This window comes from Eptatretus burgeri, chromosome 2 (genome assembly GCF_056783735.1).
Source record: "Eptatretus burgeri isolate ZD-2024b chromosome 2, Ebu_testis_v1, whole genome shotgun sequence".
NCBI classification, from domain to species: domain Eukaryota; kingdom Metazoa; phylum Chordata; class Myxini; order Myxiniformes; family Myxinidae; genus Eptatretus; species Eptatretus burgeri.
The window spans coordinates 32,003,353-32,021,532 of record NC_140962.1 but is presented as its reverse complement, the minus strand read 5'-3'; the positions used below and the strand labels follow the sequence as shown (position 1 = coordinate 32,021,532).

Below are 18,180 nucleotides of genomic sequence, written 5' to 3'. Positions count from 1 at the left end.
TCTCTTTAATTAAATACTTGCCCATAATTGATAAATAAAGGAGAAATTGTATATTGGCTCAAGGAAAAAAAAAGAAAAGTATTTTTGGTTTGGTGAATATTTCGACTCCATATATACCCAGAAGAAGCCATGTACAGTCACGGCCAAAAATATTGGCACCCTTCCACTTTTTTCAACTAACTCTCAATTTTCTCCAAAAAAAGTTGAAATTGACAAAAGTATTTGGTCTCCACAATTCTTCATTTCACTGTTCATATAACAGCACCTTTGCTTTTCATTCAGAACTTAACATGTCCCTTTAAATCAGAGAATATAGAGAAATGGCATTGACAAAATGATTGACAACCTCGACACAATATTTGGTGGCATACCTTTGGACAAAATAACTGCAGTCAAGTGTTTCCAAAAGTCGTGAATGAGCTTCCCACACCTCTCTACTGGTAGTTTGGCTCATTATTCTTGTGCAAACTGCTCCAGTTCTCCCAGATTTGAAGGGTGCCTTCTCCCAACTGCTGTTTTCAGATCTCCCGACAGGTGTTCAATGGGATTTAGATCTGGACTCCTTACTGGCCACTACAGAACAGTTCAATATTTTGTCTTGAACCATTCCTGGGTGCTTTTTGAAGTGTATTCGGGGTCACTGTCCTGCTGGAAGACCCATGACCTTCAATGAAGACCCAGTTTTCTGACACTGGGTTGAACATTGTGCTTCAAAATGCCTTGGTAATCTCCTGATTTCATGATGCCATGCACACATTCAAGGTACCCAGTGCCAGAGGCAGCACAGCAACCTCAAAGCATCCCTGAACCTCCTCCATGTTTGACTGTAGGGAAGGTGTTATTTTCTTTGAAGGCTTCATTTTGTTTTCTGCAAACATCGAGATGATGTGCTTTACCAAAAAGCTCTAACTTGGTCTCATCTGTCCACTGGACATTCTCCCAGAAGGATTTTGGCTTGTTCAGGCGTGTTTTGACAAACTCCAGTCGTGCTGTCTTTTGTCTCTCCCTCTCCCTCTCCTCCCTCTCTCTGTAGTGGGGTCCTCCTGGGTCTCCTACCATAGAACCCCTTTCATTGAGTTGAGTTGGCGACGGATGGTGTGAGTTGAAACTGTCATAGCTTGTGTCTGAAGATCTACTTGAATCTGTACGGCAGTTTATCGAGATGTTTTCTTCACTGCAATTTTCGATCAAGTTCTCTCTTGCGGCCACGTTCAGGGAGGTTGGCTGCAGTGCCATGGGCCTTAAACTTCCTGATAATACTGTGTATGGTGGACACAGGAACATCAAGGTCTCTGGAGATGGAATTCTTGCCTTGAGATTGTCCATGCTTGGCTGCAATCTTGTCTGACCTCCTCAGACAATTCTCTGGTTTTCTTTCTTTTCTCCATGCTCATTGCGGGACACGCAGTGACATAAAACAGCAGAATGACTCCTTTTCTCCATTCAAACTGGGTGAATGAATTTTTTTTATATAGTGTAGGCACCTGCAACTCACCACAAGTGCAACTCACCTGCAGCCATTTCCGCAACAATATATGGCACAATATCTCAAAAAGTCGTGGATGGATTTGGATGAAAATTGGTGGACAAGTTGGGTGTGTGACCACGACAAATTGGTTTGATTTTGGTGAAGATCAGGATCATAAACGACAAAGAATTATTTAATTTCTCAAGTGATTCTTCACTATTGAGAGATAGGGCCAAAACTATATATAGCATGATATTTCAAAAAGTTATTGGGCCTGATGTGTTCTTGTGGATCGGGTATTACGTGGCGGAGGTATGCGCTCTTCTGAGTGCCCTTTCTCGGTTTTTATTTTTTTTTGCTGTTATGTAACGAGTATGATTATCAACCACGATTGTCTCCTTCACACAATGAAGTGGAAATGGCCGGTGTGGAATATGCAGTATTTTAAAGCTTGCCCCATCGGTTTGTAGGATACCCTGTTTAAAAGAAATAATGAATTGTTTCCTTCACAGCATTTCTGTTTGCCATGACATTTATGTTTATACACTCTATTGTTTGTTCATTTTGTTCTGTCTTTGAATATGATTGTTGGCTCTTTTTATTATTGTTATTTCGAGTGCGTGCCCGTAGGTGCGTAAACGACGACTGGATTGGGACATTTTTTTCACCCCCGCCCCCTCTCACTCTCTCGCCCCCTCCTCTCTCCCCCACTCTCGTGCCAGTACCCTCTCTTGTGGGTGAGGCGTGCCAGTATGTGCAGCTTCGTTCCTTCGCTCTCGTAAACGACTGGATTGGGGCATTTTTTTCAATTAGATCGGACCAACCGTATCATAAATGGCCATAACTTGGGAAACACCTGGGAAACATACTCAGGTCCCCAGCGTCAATTGTGACGTCATATCAAACAAAGAAGAATTATGACGCCTCCTCTCTCTCGCCCTCCCTCGCTCCCCCATAGTCTCGCTCCTCCTCTCTCCCCCCCTCCTCTCTCGCCCCTCTCTCTCTCACCCTCCCTCTCTTGCTCCCTCCTCTCTCCCCCTCTCTTGAATTGACGCCCCCTCCCTCTCACTCCCCCTCTCACTCCCCCTCTCACTCCCCCTCTCACTCCCCCTCTCACTCCCCCTCTCACTCCCCCTCTCACTCCCCTCTCACTCCCCCTCTCACCTCCCCCTCTCACTCCCCCTCTCACCTCCCCCTCTCACCTCCCCTCTCACCTCCCCCTCTCACCTCCCCCTCTCACTCCCCCTCTCACCTCCCCCTCTCACCTCCCCCTCTCACCTCCCCTCTCACCTCCCCCTCTCACCTCCCCTCTCACCTCCCCCTCTCACCTTCCCCTCTCACCTTCCCCTCTCACCTTCCCCCTCTCACCTTCCCCTCTCACCTTCCCCCTCTCACCTTCCCCCTCTCACCTTCCCCCTCTCACCTTCCCCCTCTCACCTTCCCCCTCTCACCTTCCCCCTCTCACCTTCCCCCTCTCACCTTCCCCTCTCACCTTCCCCCTCTCACCTTCCCCTCTCACCTTCCCCCTCTCACCTTCCCCCTCTCACCTCCCCCTCTCACCTCCCCCTCACCTCCCCCTCTCACCTCCCCCTCTCACCTCCCCCTCTCACCTCCCCCTCTCACCTCCCCCTCTCACCTCCCCCTCTCACCTCCCCCTCTCACCCCCCCCTCTCCCCCCTCCTCTCACCCCCCTCTCACCCCCCCTCTCACCCCCCCCTCTCACCCCCTTCCCCTCTCACCCCCTTCCCCTCTCACCCCCCTCTCACCTCCCCCTCTCACCCCCCCTCTCACCCCCCCTCTCACCTCCCCCTCTCACCTCCCCCTCTCACCTCCCCCTCTCACCTCCCCTCTCACCTCCCCCTCTCACCTCCCCCTCTCACCTCCCCCTCTCACCTCCCCCTCTCACCTCCCCCTCTCACCTCCCCCTCTCACCTCCCCCTCTCACCTCCCCCTCTCACCTCCCCCTCTCACCTCCCCCTCTCACCTCCCCCTCTCACCTCCCCCTCTCACCTCCCCCCTCTCACCTCCCCCTCTCACCTCCCCCTCTCTCTCACCTCCCCCTCTCACCTCCCCTCTCACCTCCCCCTCTCACCTCCCCTCTCTCCCGCCCCCTCTCTTCCCCCCTCCTCTCTCGCCCTCTCTCTGTAAATGTATTCACAAAAAAACAAATAAATAATTAAATAAACATTACTTGTGACGTCATTCGTGATGTCATAGCACTGTGTCCTGTCATTGGTTTGGTAAATAAATGGTCATAACTTGGGCACCGCTTGTCCGATTAATATCAAACCTTGAAAAGGCACATACTCAGGTCCCCAGCGTCGATTGTGACGTCATACCAAACGAAGAAGAATTGTAACGTCAATCGTATAAAAAATAAATAAGTAAACATTAATTGTGACGTCATTCGTGATGTCATAGCACTGTGTCCTGTCATTGGTTTGGTAAATAAATGGCCATAACTTGGGCACCGCTTGTCCGATTAATATCAAACCTTGAAAAGGCACATACTCAGGTCCCCAGCGTCGATTGTGACGTCATACCAAACGAAGAAGAATTGTAACGTCAATCGTATAAAAAATAAATAAGTAAACATTAATTGTGACGTCATTCGTGATGTCATAGCATCGTGTCTTGTCATTGGTTGACAGATAAATGGCGGTAACTTGGGAACCACTCGTCCGATTAATATCAAACCTTGAAAAGGCACATCCGCGGGTCCCCAGCAATATTCCTGGCAAGTTTCAATCTGATCGGACCGGCGGTCGTTGAGAAATGGCGGACACACACACACACACACACACACACACACACACACACACACACACACACACACACACACACACACACACACACACACTGCTGGAATTATTGATAGATGTGTTGGATAAGCATCTGATTGAATAATGAGCAATGCCTTCTTTGTTTTTTTTTTGGTCATCTCTGACGAGATGACCTAATAAAAACCAGTCTCGATGTTCGTACGTCCCCATTTTTTTCTTGATATTTGCTATGTGGGTAGATGTCTGAGGGATGCACGACGGTATGACCTTTGACCTGATTGAAGGTCAAGGTCAACATCAAGGTCACTCCAAAGTTGCGAAATCGTCCATTTTCAAAATCTATCTCCTCCGCCGTTTATGATCCGATCTTTGGATTCTGATAATATGGAACAATATCTAAATTTGGTCGGGCTGGTTTTTTGAAATTTGTCCTGGTTATCGAGTCACGTGTCTTCAAAGTTGGAAAAATCGTCGGTGATACGGTCAAAAAAAAAAAATTCGCCCGATCTTGATGAAACTTGGTATTTAGGTAAGGGTCGATGAGTGATGCACGACGGTATGACTTTTGACACGATTGAAGGTCAAGGCCACTCCAAAGTTGCGAAATCGTCCATTTTTAAAATCTAGCTCCTCCGCCGTTGGTGATCCGATCTTAGAAATTTCTACGGATTCTGATAATATGGAACAATATCTAAATTTGGTCAGGCCGGTTTATCTAAATTCGTCCTGGTTTTCAAGTCGCGTGTCTTCAAAGTTTGAAAAATCGTCGATGTGATACGGTCAAAAGAAATTTCGCCCGATCTTGATGAAACTTGGTATGTAGGTAGGGGTCGATGAGTGATGCATGACAGTATGACTTTTGACACGATTGAAGGTCTAGGCCACTCCAAAGTTGCGAAATCGTCCATTTTTAAAATCTATCTCCTCTGCCGTTTGTGATCCGATCTTAGAAATTTCTTCGGATTCTGATGATATGGAACAATATCTAAATTTGGTCAGGCTGGTTTATTTAAATTCGTCCTGGTTATCGAGTCACGTGTCTTCAAAGTTGGAAAAATTGTCGATGTGATGCGGTCAAAAAAAATTTGCCCGATCTTGATGAAACTTGGTATGTAGGCAGGGGTCGATGAGTGATGCACGACGGTATGACATTAGACCTGATTGATGGTCAATGTCAAGGTCAGCGATGCTGTAAACTTGTGATATCATCCACCATTTATGACTCAGAAATGCAGTTTGATTTCTGAGGTCCGGTTTCTATCCTTTTAAAGACACATTGATCATAAATTTTCCAAATCAACCATTTTCAAAATCTATCTCCGGATAACTCAGAAATGTAGTTTGATTGCTGAGGTTTTCTATCCTTTTACTCCCGGGCTTTCGTCTGTACATTGAACCAAAAGGCAAGACGACATTGAAGCCATTCTAAGCTGATCAGAGATCCATATCTACAGAGCTTCAGAGATGACAGTCACCCCCAACCGGGGGTAATTTTTTTTTTGTCGTTTCTGTTGGTGTTTTTTTTTTTTTTTTTTTTTCTCCATAATGTCCACACTTCAACCGTTCAGCCAAAATATTGAAGTTTAAACGTGATCTGGGATATACCTGTAAACCCATTTGTCATCCAAAGGTTATTGTCTCATTTTACCAGCCTTCGTGGCATAATGGTTGGAGCGTCCACTCTGAGTATGTGAGGTTGGGGATTCAAACCCTGCCCAAGTCATACCAAAGCCTTTAAAAAAAGTACATACTGCTTCCTTGCTCGACCCTCAGCATTTAAAGCATTTAGCACGGATAAACAACGCTGAGAAGGCAATGGCAAACCACTCATTATAACCCTTGCCAAGAAACTGCTTCGGCAACACCAACACTCTGTAAAACGTATGCTCCATCAAATCAAATCTCACCTTCAAGTCGATGATAAAGTGTCCCATGTGCTCTCATACTATGACCTCCGTCTTCATGTCACAGTTGAGTGATTGTGAACTCATGCATTTTGTGATGGTGTTTTCTTCAGCATTCTATTTGAACTTTTCTTTTAACTTCTTTTTGAAATGATAGGTATGACTAATCGACCAGATTTGATTGATGAAGCTCTTCTTCGGCCTGGGCGCTTGGAAGTCAAGATGGAAATCGGTAAGTTCATGAAAGAATACTTTATTGTGAGTGTATCGCTTCTTGAAACTGTTGATTGAAAGATTGATGTGCATTTTTACATATATATATATATATATATTTTTTTTTTTTTTCAGGTTTGCCAGATGAAAAAGGACGAATCCAAATTCTCAATATTCACACATCCCGCATGCGTGACAACGGTCTCCTTAGCAGTGGTGTAAACATTAAAGAGCTTGCTGTGGATACAAAAAACTTCAGTGGAGCAGAACTGGAGGGTCTTGTCAGGGCAGCGCAATCTACAGCCATGAACCGGCATATAAAGGTATGATTGTGTGGAGTAGGTAAAAGACTATATTGCATGTGCCATTTCAAAATATTTTTTCTCAACTATAATGCTTGATTATTGTTATTATTATTATTATTATTATTATTATTATTATTATTATTATTATTACTTCTATTTTATTTAGTGTTATCAAAGAGAGGGGTATATGTGGCACCCACAGAGTGCAGTTGGTATATAATCAATGTATGGTCCAAACTTGGCTTGTATACTTTGGAGTGTTGATAAAAATTGGAATATTTGGAGCAAGAAAATAGAGATCGTAATTTAACTGAAGTTTGAAGCTATTTTGAGTAAGTTTTGTTAATTTAAGCCACACATCAACTGTAAATTAGAGCAACCATAAAATGCTTTTATGAGGTTCTTTTTTATTTACTACGAGCCTATACAACCCGTCACTTCGCTGATGGGTGTGTAAAGGTGAGGGTGGTGGATAAATAGAGACAGTGGAGGTGGGGAGAGGAGGGAGGGGAAGTGAGGAGTGGTTGAAGAAGGGGAAGCTAGGAAGGGGAGAAGAGCTGTGGAAGTGGGGAGAGCAACGCCTCACGAAACGTTGCTATACACTGTGGGAGGGAGGGGTGCGAGAGAGAGGTTTGGGAGGTGAGTGCTGCATTTTATTTGGATGGGAAAGCGAGGAGGGGATGGACAGACAGACATAGAGTGGGGGGTGGGGGTGGGGGGGTCGGAGGAAAATTATAAAAAGAGATAGGTGTGGGGTGGAGGTGGCATTAGCAAAGAGAGTGATACAAGTAATAAAAAAAATCTCATGTCAGATTAGCTGTACACACAACAACACAGCAGAGTTTGTACTGTTAACCACTGGCACATCTGCAAAGACTTTGATATCCCAATTCCAGAAAATTTGTGGGAACATGATCCAAAATCATGGACTGAAAACATGGAAGTACCGCTCACGTACGACCTAATGATCCCATGGAGCGTGAACATTGAAAACAAACCATTGCGACCAGATATCATACATTAATATATTTTTTAATTTTATCATTAAGAAATCGTTGTGGTTAAGGCAAGGTTGAGTAGGCCAAAAAACATGGCAGCTTCACACCCCAGCGAGGTTACCTTGGAAACGCTTTAAGATCCAGAGAGCGAGGTGGCTGAGGGTCGCCTGATGAAGAATATTGTTACGGCTGTAGAAATTCGCAGAACACCATAAAGGTTCCTTAGATTAGCTATGCCGGTAAGTGAGTGTTCAGATAGCTTTCCCCACAGTTGTTCGAGGGAATTCTTCGTGTTCACCGGGCTGCGACCCTTTGAGATAGGGTTTTTCTTTACCTATCGTTATTTTGAACCAACACGCAAACAACAACCGCCACCAAGTATGCCGCAACGCCAAGCACGCAACAAACCTCCAAGCAAACAACCGCCGCCACCAACTACGCTACAATGCCAACCATGCTCAAATCACCCCCACAACAACCACCGTCATCTTCACCACTACGCCCGCTTGAGAACTCCATCCTCCACGGTCCACGCTACGACGGTTTCCGCGTCGGGAACCGTCCGAGAACGCGAGCAGGATTGGCAGAACAAAAGCTCTCGCGGAGCCTGTGGGGTTTTTCCCGCCTAATTTTCCCTCCCTTGATTCTTCCGCCTGAATCCCCCGCGCTTGATGTGAAGGAAAGGGGTGGGGCAGCTCGCTCCCGGTTGGTGGATGAACGGCGTGACGCGGACGGGAGTGAGGAACGCCCCTTTTTGGGAACCTTCTCGAAGGGAGGTGGAGTCAGAAGCGGGGTGTGGCGAAGGGCGGAACCCCGCGCTATAAAGGGCGGACGCGCGCGAGGCTCGCTCTCTTCTCGGCTCTTCTCGGTTCATGTTCGCCCCTGTCTCCCCGGTGGTCCAATTCTTCTTCCCCTCGCTCGTTCCTGCGCTCGTGGTCCGGCGAGCGGCCTGTTGGTGGAGACGCGGACGGGAGGCGCAGCAGTGCTGGCTGTCTGGTGGACCTGCGCGTCCGGACGAGGGGTGCCGGAGAGGGTTCGCTGGCCGTGTGAGAGGCCGGAACCAGGCGTGACCACGCTGACAGTCGTGGGAGAGGGACTCGACGGCCGCTGAAGGGAGGTCTTTTCCTGTTATTTTTGTATGCATGCTGTGGTGCCGTGTCCTCTAAGTAAACCTGTTTAAGTGCTTGTACATAATAATTATAGTCGGTGGTAATGCTTTTTCCTTGCTTGCACATTGCATGACTGCCTTGCTTGTAATGTGTGTAGTGAATAAATGTCCTTGTGTACAATGTATCCCGTTCGTCGTGTCCTATTTCCTCTTTGCAAGTTCCATCTTGCATCGTGGAATGAGTAGTGGGTTTTGAATGCCCGGTAAAGAGAATCGGATCCGTCGAGGTTGGCGATAACACCGCTCGGTTATCACTGTAGTACGGAATGGACCGCTTAAGCGGTTCGTGTCCCAGGCCGACCTGCGGCACGGTGCAGCCCCTCGATAGGTTACCTGCGCGGGTACTTAGGTATATCAACATTCGGCGATTCACCCTATTTCGTGCGGGTAGAATGCAGACTGGGCTGTGGTGAGGTTAAACCCCCACCCGTGACTGGTTCCTGGCGATAGTTCCAGGAGGGTCACGACTGAATTGTCCGTCCGGTGGGCGAGCTGCTACTATTGGTGGAAGGCGACAGTTCGCACGCCGGCGGGCGCGAATTCGTAACAATATAATTAAATAAGGCCGTTGATTACCTTCAAAAGGGGTGTTTTAATTAACCCAAACACCCAATTTTCACTCTTGCACTTCCTTGGAGTTTTCTTGGTATGCATGCAAAGGCTGCTCGGTTTTATGGTTTCGGAGTTATGGAGGGCGCGCGCGCGCGCGCACACACACACACACACACACACACACACACACACACACACACACACACACACACACACACACACACACACACACACACACACACACAATGACATTTAATTATTTTTGGACGTGTGATACCTATTCCATTCTGTTTAAAATATTGTTGGTCTACCTGTTTTATGTTTTCTTTTGTACAACCTTGAATGGTATTCATTTTGGATTATTGTTAGTCATCAAAACGAATTGATCTCCTTCTGCAGGCCACGTCCAAAGTGGAAGTTGACACAGAGCGAGCGGAGAGACTGCAGGTCACAAAGGATGACTTCTTTGCTGCCCTTGAAAATGACATCAAACCTGTAGGTGGTCATATTCATCATTTAGCTGCTTTTTTGAATCTGTGCTTTTTCTTAGATCATTTGAGCCAAGGTCATTATATGCATCCTTCAAGTACCTCTCTCCCTCTTTCACCTAATTGCAACAGGCATTTGGCACTAATACTGAGGACTACCAAAGCTACATTATGAACGGGATCATTAATTGGGGGGATCCAGTTCACCACGTGCTAGAGCGGGGTGAGCTACTCGTACAGCAAACACGAAGGAGTGAGAAGACGCCTCTCGTTGGAGTGCTCCTAGAAGGTGTGCTCTTGCGACATTTCTAGTATTGAATGATAGCTGGAGAAAACTGTGCATTTCAAAAAATGCACGATTTATAAATGAAGATGACGTGGGAATCATGCAGGCCATTATCATGGATTAGATTGTGAGGTTGAATTGAAATTATGAGCCTGGGTATCACGGTTCACACTGGTGATGTTCCTTTCACACTGCCGGCAACTTGTGGACCTCTACTTCTTTTCTGACTCAATTCTGGTCTTGCCCCATCGAGACTTTCAACCACTTGCCTCAGTGCCTGCTCAAATGTGGTCATTGTCCAACTACTTCAAACATAATGAAAAAGGGAATAGAGGTTGACAACCCACATCTACTCCTTTGTCCCCCTTTTCTCCCATCTTCCAGTTTATGCATCGTCCTGCATCTCTTAATACATTAAAGTTGTGAACTCATCATCACCCCTTAACTTCATATCATGTGTTACTTCTCTGCTTTTCTTTTCTTCCTCATTTCTCTTTTCCTTCCATCTTCTTAACCTTCCCTTCCTCTTGTCTGTATTCACCTCCTCTGTTCACTATCTTTCCGTCTTCCATGCGTCTCCACAAATGGCTTTCAGCAATTCGAACTGATACATTCCAGATAACATTCAAAATGGTGACTATCTGTTTGTTTGTTTTTTATTTTTTTATTTTGAAGCTATTGTTTATACTCCACAACTTGTACAATTAAAATCCTTCTCCATTGGCTTCAGGGAATTTAACATTGGGCTCCACTCGCAGCTTCCAGGACTCGTGACAACGATGGACGTATGAACATAAAATTTAACACAAAATGAAAAAGGATTTGGCCTGCAAAAATGATGCTGTTTGAGATCAAGCCATTCTGGGAGATGGCGATGGATAGACAACCCCAAGGGGCATAGCCACGGTGTGAGCCTGAACCACACTTACTTCCTGTCGATTGAACCCAGATTTTCTAAGTCGATTTCTGCAGTCAACACACTTTTTTTTTCTCTATGTTAACACATCCCATTGTTGTTGCCTAAATTGTATGGAATCTGTTGAAATAAATCGGCAAATTAGGGTCAACATACTTATTTACTCAACGCATACATTGTTTCTAAATTTGGTTCCTTTTGTTTTGTTTTTATTCTCGGTTGTTTGACAGAGGGAGATCTTTGTTGTGTAGCTGCTTAACTCATTGACAGTTTGTGCTTATTCTACTTGTCCTGTTGTGGTTCTCCCCCTCCCCCCCCCCACCATCACAATCCACATGCCATTTGATATCAACTTTCTCAACACAATTAAAACAAATACAAAAGAACGACTTTTTAGATAAAATCCTGCATTATTTTAACTGGGGAAGATGAGAAGTGTCTTTCGTATTTTATCTTTCTTAAGTTGGGTTTTTATTGATACTAATGGGTGATCTCAATGCCAAAGTGGGAAACAGCAACGAGGGATATGAGTGGGTCATTGGAAGTCATAGACTGGGTGATAGAAATGAAAAAGGAGAAAAGCTTATCAAATTTTGTGGACTCGGTAATCTTGTGATAACTGGCACAATTTTCCCACGTAAGATGATACATAAGCAAACATGGACCTCCCCAGGAGGAAAGGCAAAGCACCAGATGGACCATGTGATGGTAAGCAAACCACATTGGACATCAATAATGGACACTCGAGTCATGAGGGGTGCAGATATTGCAAGCAACCACAAACTAGTGTGAACTAAAATCAAATTGGAATTAAAGAGAAAGCAAAAGGCCAAGGAGAACAGAAATAAATTTGATAAAGCAACCTGCAACCATCAGCTGTCAAAACACAGTTTTCCTTAAAGATAAGAAACAAGTATGATGTGTTGCAAGATTATGAAGAATTGGAGGACATAGTGGAGAGAAAGTGGCAGAATTTTGAGAAAGCATACAATCAAATGGCAAAAGAAGTGCTGGGTTACAAAAAGAGGGGTCAAAAATTTGGGATCAGTAAGGAGTCTTGGGAGCTAGTTGAGGTGAGAAGAAGATTGAAGAGCATTGTGGAGCAGGCAGTCAAATAAAATGAAACAGAACCTGAAAACAGAATATAGGAATAAGGATAAAGAAGTTAAGAAAAGCATGAGAAGAGAAAATGGGCTGATGACCTTGCCATGACAGCTGAAAAAGTAGCACATAATGGGAGGATGAAAGAGCTCTACGCGTGATTACAAGGACTCGGTGATGAAAAATGCAAAACGATGAATGCAGTTCGAGACAAGACCGGAAATCTATTAAAAGGAGAAATGGCCAAGAAAGAAAGGTGGAGAGAATATTTTGAAGAAATCTTAAATAGACCAATACCTGATGATCCCATAACAGAAGAGGAGTGTGATCCTGTTGTAGAAGAAATCAGCACATGTCATCTCTCAAAAACATAAATTAGAACAGCAATAAAAAAGATGAAGAATGGTAAATCTAGAGGCAAGGATGGAATTGCAGCATAAGTTATTAAAAGCTGACGTAATTCACATAAGGTGAATGGTTTGTCAACTTGTTTCGAGCAATTTAGGACAAAGAGGAAAGTACCTAAAGTGTGGAAGCAAGGGTTAATTGTCAAAATACCAAAGAAAGGCAATCTTGCAGAATGTGGAAATTGTAGAGGAATTACTTTAACATCCGTTCCAAGTAAAGTATTTGGAAGAGTGCTGATTAGATAGAATTCGAGATGGATTTGACAATAAGTTGAGGGATGAGCAAGCAGGTTTTCGAAGAGGTAGAAACGGTTGAGCAAATCTTTATTTTGTGCAACATAATGTGGCAGGCAACTCTATACATCACTTTTGTGGACTTTGAAAAAGCCTTTGACTCTGTGCAAATTGAGAAGGCCTTTGGAAGATCATGGCTAGTTATGGAATCCCTGGCAAAATTGTCAGAATGGTACAGATCTTGTATGAGGATAGTGAATGTGCAGTGCTGGAGGATGGAGAGGAATCGGTGGTTCATGGTAAAAGCAGGAATGAAGCAAGATGTCATGTCTGGTTTTATATTCTTGCTCGTAGAAGACTGGATAGTAATGAAAACAACAGATGGCAACAACACAGGGATTAGGTGGAAGTTTACAACCAAACTCAAGGACTTGGAATTTGCTGACGACATTGCCCTTTTGTCATCTCGGAACATATGCAAACGAAAGTAATAAAAATGAATCAATTTGCATTAAAAAACAGACTCAAATAAACAAGAAAACAGAGCTTTGAGGATAAATAGTAAAAGCAACAACAAAATTCAAATTTGAGACCAGCATCTATATGAAGTTGACAAGCACACCTATCTAGTGGCCATTGCCAACAAACGAGGAGGGGAAGAAGATATTAGGAACAGAATTTGTAAAACTATGGTATCCTTCATGAAACTTGAGCATTTATACATTGAAAACCAAATTAAGACTGTTTAACTCATATGTCAAATCAGTACTATTATATGGATGTGCGATTTGGAAGATAAATGAAGGGTACAATTGGAAACTTGACATATTTATGTTCAAGTGTCTGCGTAGGATATATAAAATGAGATGGCCATTGGCCATACATCATCACAAACGAAGAGATACTCAGAAGAACCAAAGTAATGAAGTGAAGACCAGGAGATGGAAATGTATTTGGCACATGCTGAGAATGAAAGATAACAACAACTGCATGATAGCATTGTCATGGAAGTCCGAAGGAAGAAGGAAAGTGGGACGTCCGTGGAGAGCAACAGAAAAATAAAGAAAATAGATGGGATGGAGATCACGGGATGAAGCCAGGTCGATTGTCAGAAACAGGGCAGACTGGAGAGTATGCACTGCAGTCTTGTGGACCACTTGGCTCAAAGAGGACATGAGATGTTGAGAAGTCTGTTTTGTTTTGGCCTGATGATGCTGACACTCCCCCTTGGAAATTTTTTTCATGATGTTGCTCTCCCCTCATTTTATTTATATTGTTATTATGAGCAAAGAGCCCATACTTACAGATTGGTTAATCTTCCCACTTATATGATGTCTATAGCTTTCATGCAAAGAATTAGCTTACTTTCTTACTTGGGCCTTAGTTATTTTATAACTTGGCTTACAGTATATTTGCCGAAATGAAATATAAATATAAAACACATTTTTAGCCTTTTGTATTTATACATTTTCCGCCGAAGGTGCAAAAGTTTCAAAACCCGAAATGTAAACGTCGGTATTTATTTTCAAAATATAATTTCGTGCGCGCGCGCCAATGCCGAGTCACCTTTAACCGAGCTGCGCAGTAGAGCTGCGCAGTCGTCTTCGGTCATGGCGTCTGAGCAGTGGCCAGTGTGGTTCAGATTGACTTGTTTCTGGGGCGAAAGCGATTAAAAATTTTTTTTTCTTGTATACCTTGTCGAGGCTCATGTGAGAGCTAACACACAACGCACATCATGGGGGACATGAGATGAGAGAGGAGGGAGTGGGAAGGACAAAACATTGGGGAACAGAGACATTAGGAGATCTGTGGAAGGGAGAGGGATGGGACGGGGAACATGGGGAATAGAAGATGGACATTATAGGGACTTTCAGGAAGGAAAGCAGGGAATTTGAAGGAGGTGGGTTTGGGGTGGATTATCGAGGATAGAAAAGATCGAGGATTTTGATGGGGGATGATAAGAGGTGGTGGTGAACAGCTGTTTTGAAAGCCTGGAGGGAAGAATGGGAATGAATAGAGTGAGGGAGTTTATTCCAAAGGTGGGAAAAAAGAGGAATGAAAGAGTGAAGGTGAGCAGTGATTCGTGATTTTGGTAGTTTTACCAGAAGGGGGTTGTTGGCGGACCTTGAGCGCCCTGTGGAAATGTGATGGGGACAAATCGCAGAGAGAGCTGGGGGGGGGGCGAGGTTGGAGAGGAGACGGTGGAAGCCAAAGACCACCGACCAACCTGCGGTGATTGAGTGAGAGGCCTAAAGAATCAGCCTCATTGCGGCAGATGCCAATGATCCGAAATGCCTTGGTTTCTACAGCGTGAAGCCGAGAAAGGTGTGAGGCAGGAGCACCAGCCCAGAGGGGAGAGCAGTACTCCATCAGGCTGCGGACAAAAGCTTTGTAAGTGGTCAGGAGCTCATGTGGGCCGAGGAAGGACTTTGCATGACGGAGGATTCCCAGTCGGCAACTGGCTTTGGAGGCGAAGTTTGAAATGTGGCTTTCCCAGGAAAGGTCATGACAGTGAGACCCAGAAGCTTGAAAGAAAGGACTTCTTCCAGAGGATTGTTGAGAAAGTGGATGGGGGATTTTCTGAACGGTCCTTTCGAAGAGACATGGTGAGAGTGTGAGATTTGTCCGGATTGAAAGACGTATTCCACGTGTTGGACCAGTTTGTGATTTTACCCAGATCTGCCGTGAGTGAATAAGCTGCTGCATGCCAGTCTGAGGGATGACAGATGGTACGGCAGAGGGTGGAGTCATCAGCAAACAGATTTCGAGGATTTTCCGGAGAGTTGGAGAGATCATTGATGAAAACCAGAAAAAGAACAGGGCCCAGAATGCTACCTTGAGGAACTCCAGCCTGGACGGGAAGAGGGGATGAAAGAACTCCATTTAGGGCCACATGGTGACTATGACAGGAGAGGAAGTCTGCGAGCCACGAGTTGTTAAGAAGTATGTCAGCGGTATAAATTCCATGGCCTGACTGTGTAACCCCAGCACGTATGCAAAATCTGGTGTGAATTGGCCCAGTCATACAGGTGGAAATCATAAGTGGGCTTCCCACCATCGTGTGTGTGCGTGTGCGTGTGCGTGTGTGTGTGGGGTTTCTCCATAACTCCAAAACCATGAAACTTTGTATGTATACGAAGAAAACTCCAAGGAAGTGCATGACTGAAAATCTGGTGTTTGGGTTAATTAAAACACCCCTTTAGAAGATAATTAACGATAAATAAAAAAGATAAAATAGAAGATAATTTAGAAGATAATTAATCTCTACCGAGATGACCTAATAAAGCCCCGGACCAAATGTCCATCCATACGTCAACAATTTTTCTTTCCGATCTTGATGAAACTTAATATGTGGGTAGAGGTCGATGAGTGTTGCACAACGATATAACTTTTGTCCGAGTTCAAGGTCACAAGGTCACGTAAGTTATAAAAATCGCCATTTTCAAAACTTATCTCATCTGCCATTCTACAAGATATTCGGCAACTGTTTATTGATTATGATAGTAAAAAATATTATCTTGTATCTAACCAGACAGATTTTGGAATTTCCGTCCCGTTTGGCCGCCACGTAACCTGGAAGATGGTCAAAAACTCCTCCCGGTACAAAGAAAACTTTTTTACTTCCAATCTTGATGAAATTTGGTATGTGGGTAGAGGTCGATGAGTGATACCCAACGACATATTTTTTCCTGGATTCGAGGTCAGGGTCAAGGTCACGAGGTCACGAAAGTTGTGAAAGTTTCCATTTTCAAAACCTATCTAGTCTATCATTTTAGGAGATATCTGGCAACGGTTCATCGATTATGATAGTAAAAAACATTATAGAGATGACCGTCACCCCCACACGGGGGTAATTTTTTTTATTTATATCCTTCACCAGGCGCATCCTCGGTCATCTCTCTATGGGGTCTGAAGAGGTATCCTTGGTAACCTCGCTGGTGTTTGCAGCCACCATATTTTTTGGCCTGCTCTTCCATGCCTTAATTTGGAACAGGCTGCAACGATTTCTAAACGATAAAGTTAAGTTTTTCACTTTAGTCACTCATATTATCAAATGCCTGTTCATCATAGCTATGAATCGCTGTATACATCACTTTTGTAACTTCTATAATTTTCAAATTAGGAGCTTTGAGCGATTTCATGCATTATATGATGCGATTTTCCACGATCAACTGTCACGGATCATACTAATTAACGTCACGGACTAATTCACGAATATCATCAAAATATTATTTCTGTTTTGAGGATCAGATATCGTCCGGACTAATTAAGTATCAAAATATGATAATTTAAAGAAATAACGAGTCTTATAACTAAGCCGATCTACCAATGTACTTGAAGCAAGCAAGGCAATGTCCCCCCCTCCATACATGCACTAGAAAATGTGAAATTTCCAAACCATTAAACTTATCTTTTTCTACTGTTTGGAGAATTATATTGAGTGAACAAAAAATTTAGGAACGTGCCAACATTAACTGGCTTCATTGAGCTATATGATTTGATGCACCCACTGCTTGACATTGCGCCCTCTCCCCCCAGAGGGACTGCTTATCCATATAATCTGCCAGATTTGTGTCGATATTTTCAGAGGTTTTGCGAGGTCAGATGCAAGGAATTGAAGCAAATCTCGTGAAAAACGGACATTTTACAAGAAAGTTTTAATGTTTACGTGGGTAACGAACCGATGTACCACATAGCACGTGCCAGACAAGCAGCCATCGTGGCAGATTATCTGCAATGTTTATTTCCTTGACGAATCCAGGAAAAACTGGGAATTGGTCAGAGATGGTATCACCACTCACCACATCTCACAGCACACTCAGCATCATAGTATTGTTCAGACATCAGAGTGATCAGTTTTCATGGCACCTCACAGAGACCAAGAATCCTCCAGAGGGCATCCCGATTCACTGAATCAAACGCTTTGCAGGGACCAACATAGGCTGCAAGCAGCCCCTGCCGAAACTCTCGTCTGCATTCGACGAGGACCCAAAGAGCAAGGAGCCGGTCAATTGTTGACCTCTTTGGTGTAAAGCTTGACTGCTCTGGGCGCTGGTGCTCAAGCAGATGTTGGCAAGCCCTATCAAGAATTATCCGAGCAAAGACCTTGCCCGGAACTGAGAGCAGCGTCACCCCTTGGTAGTTATTGCAGTCCTGGTGATCACCCTTCCCTTTCCAGAGAGGGACAACAAGACCCCTCTTCCACTCAGTTGGGATGATGTCTGTGTTCCAGGCAGAGCACAGAATTGCATGCAATGACATGAGAACCGCATTTCCACGTGCCTTGAGTTCAGTATGGATACCACAGATCCCAGGAGCTTTACCCCATTTCAACCGGTTCACCACAGCCTGTTTCC

At 44.4% G+C, this 18,180-nt stretch overlaps 1 protein-coding gene across 2 annotated transcripts in view; it reads left to right on the top strand.

Annotated features, from left to right (window-relative positions):
- NSF (N-ethylmaleimide sensitive factor, vesicle fusing ATPase) overlaps positions 1-18,180 on the top strand; it is a 117,206-nt gene that overhangs the window by 31,578 nt on the left and 67,448 nt on the right. For both annotated transcript variants that reach the window (XM_085866890.1, XM_085866895.1), the window contains exons 11-14: positions 6,313-6,387; positions 6,504-6,691; positions 9,791-9,886; positions 10,012-10,168. In XM_085866890.1, the coding sequence (XP_085723016.1) occupies positions 6,313-6,387; positions 6,504-6,691; positions 9,791-9,886; positions 10,012-10,168 (516 nt within the window). The remainder of the gene's footprint in view (positions 1-6,312; positions 6,388-6,503; positions 6,692-9,790; positions 9,887-10,011; positions 10,169-18,180) is intronic.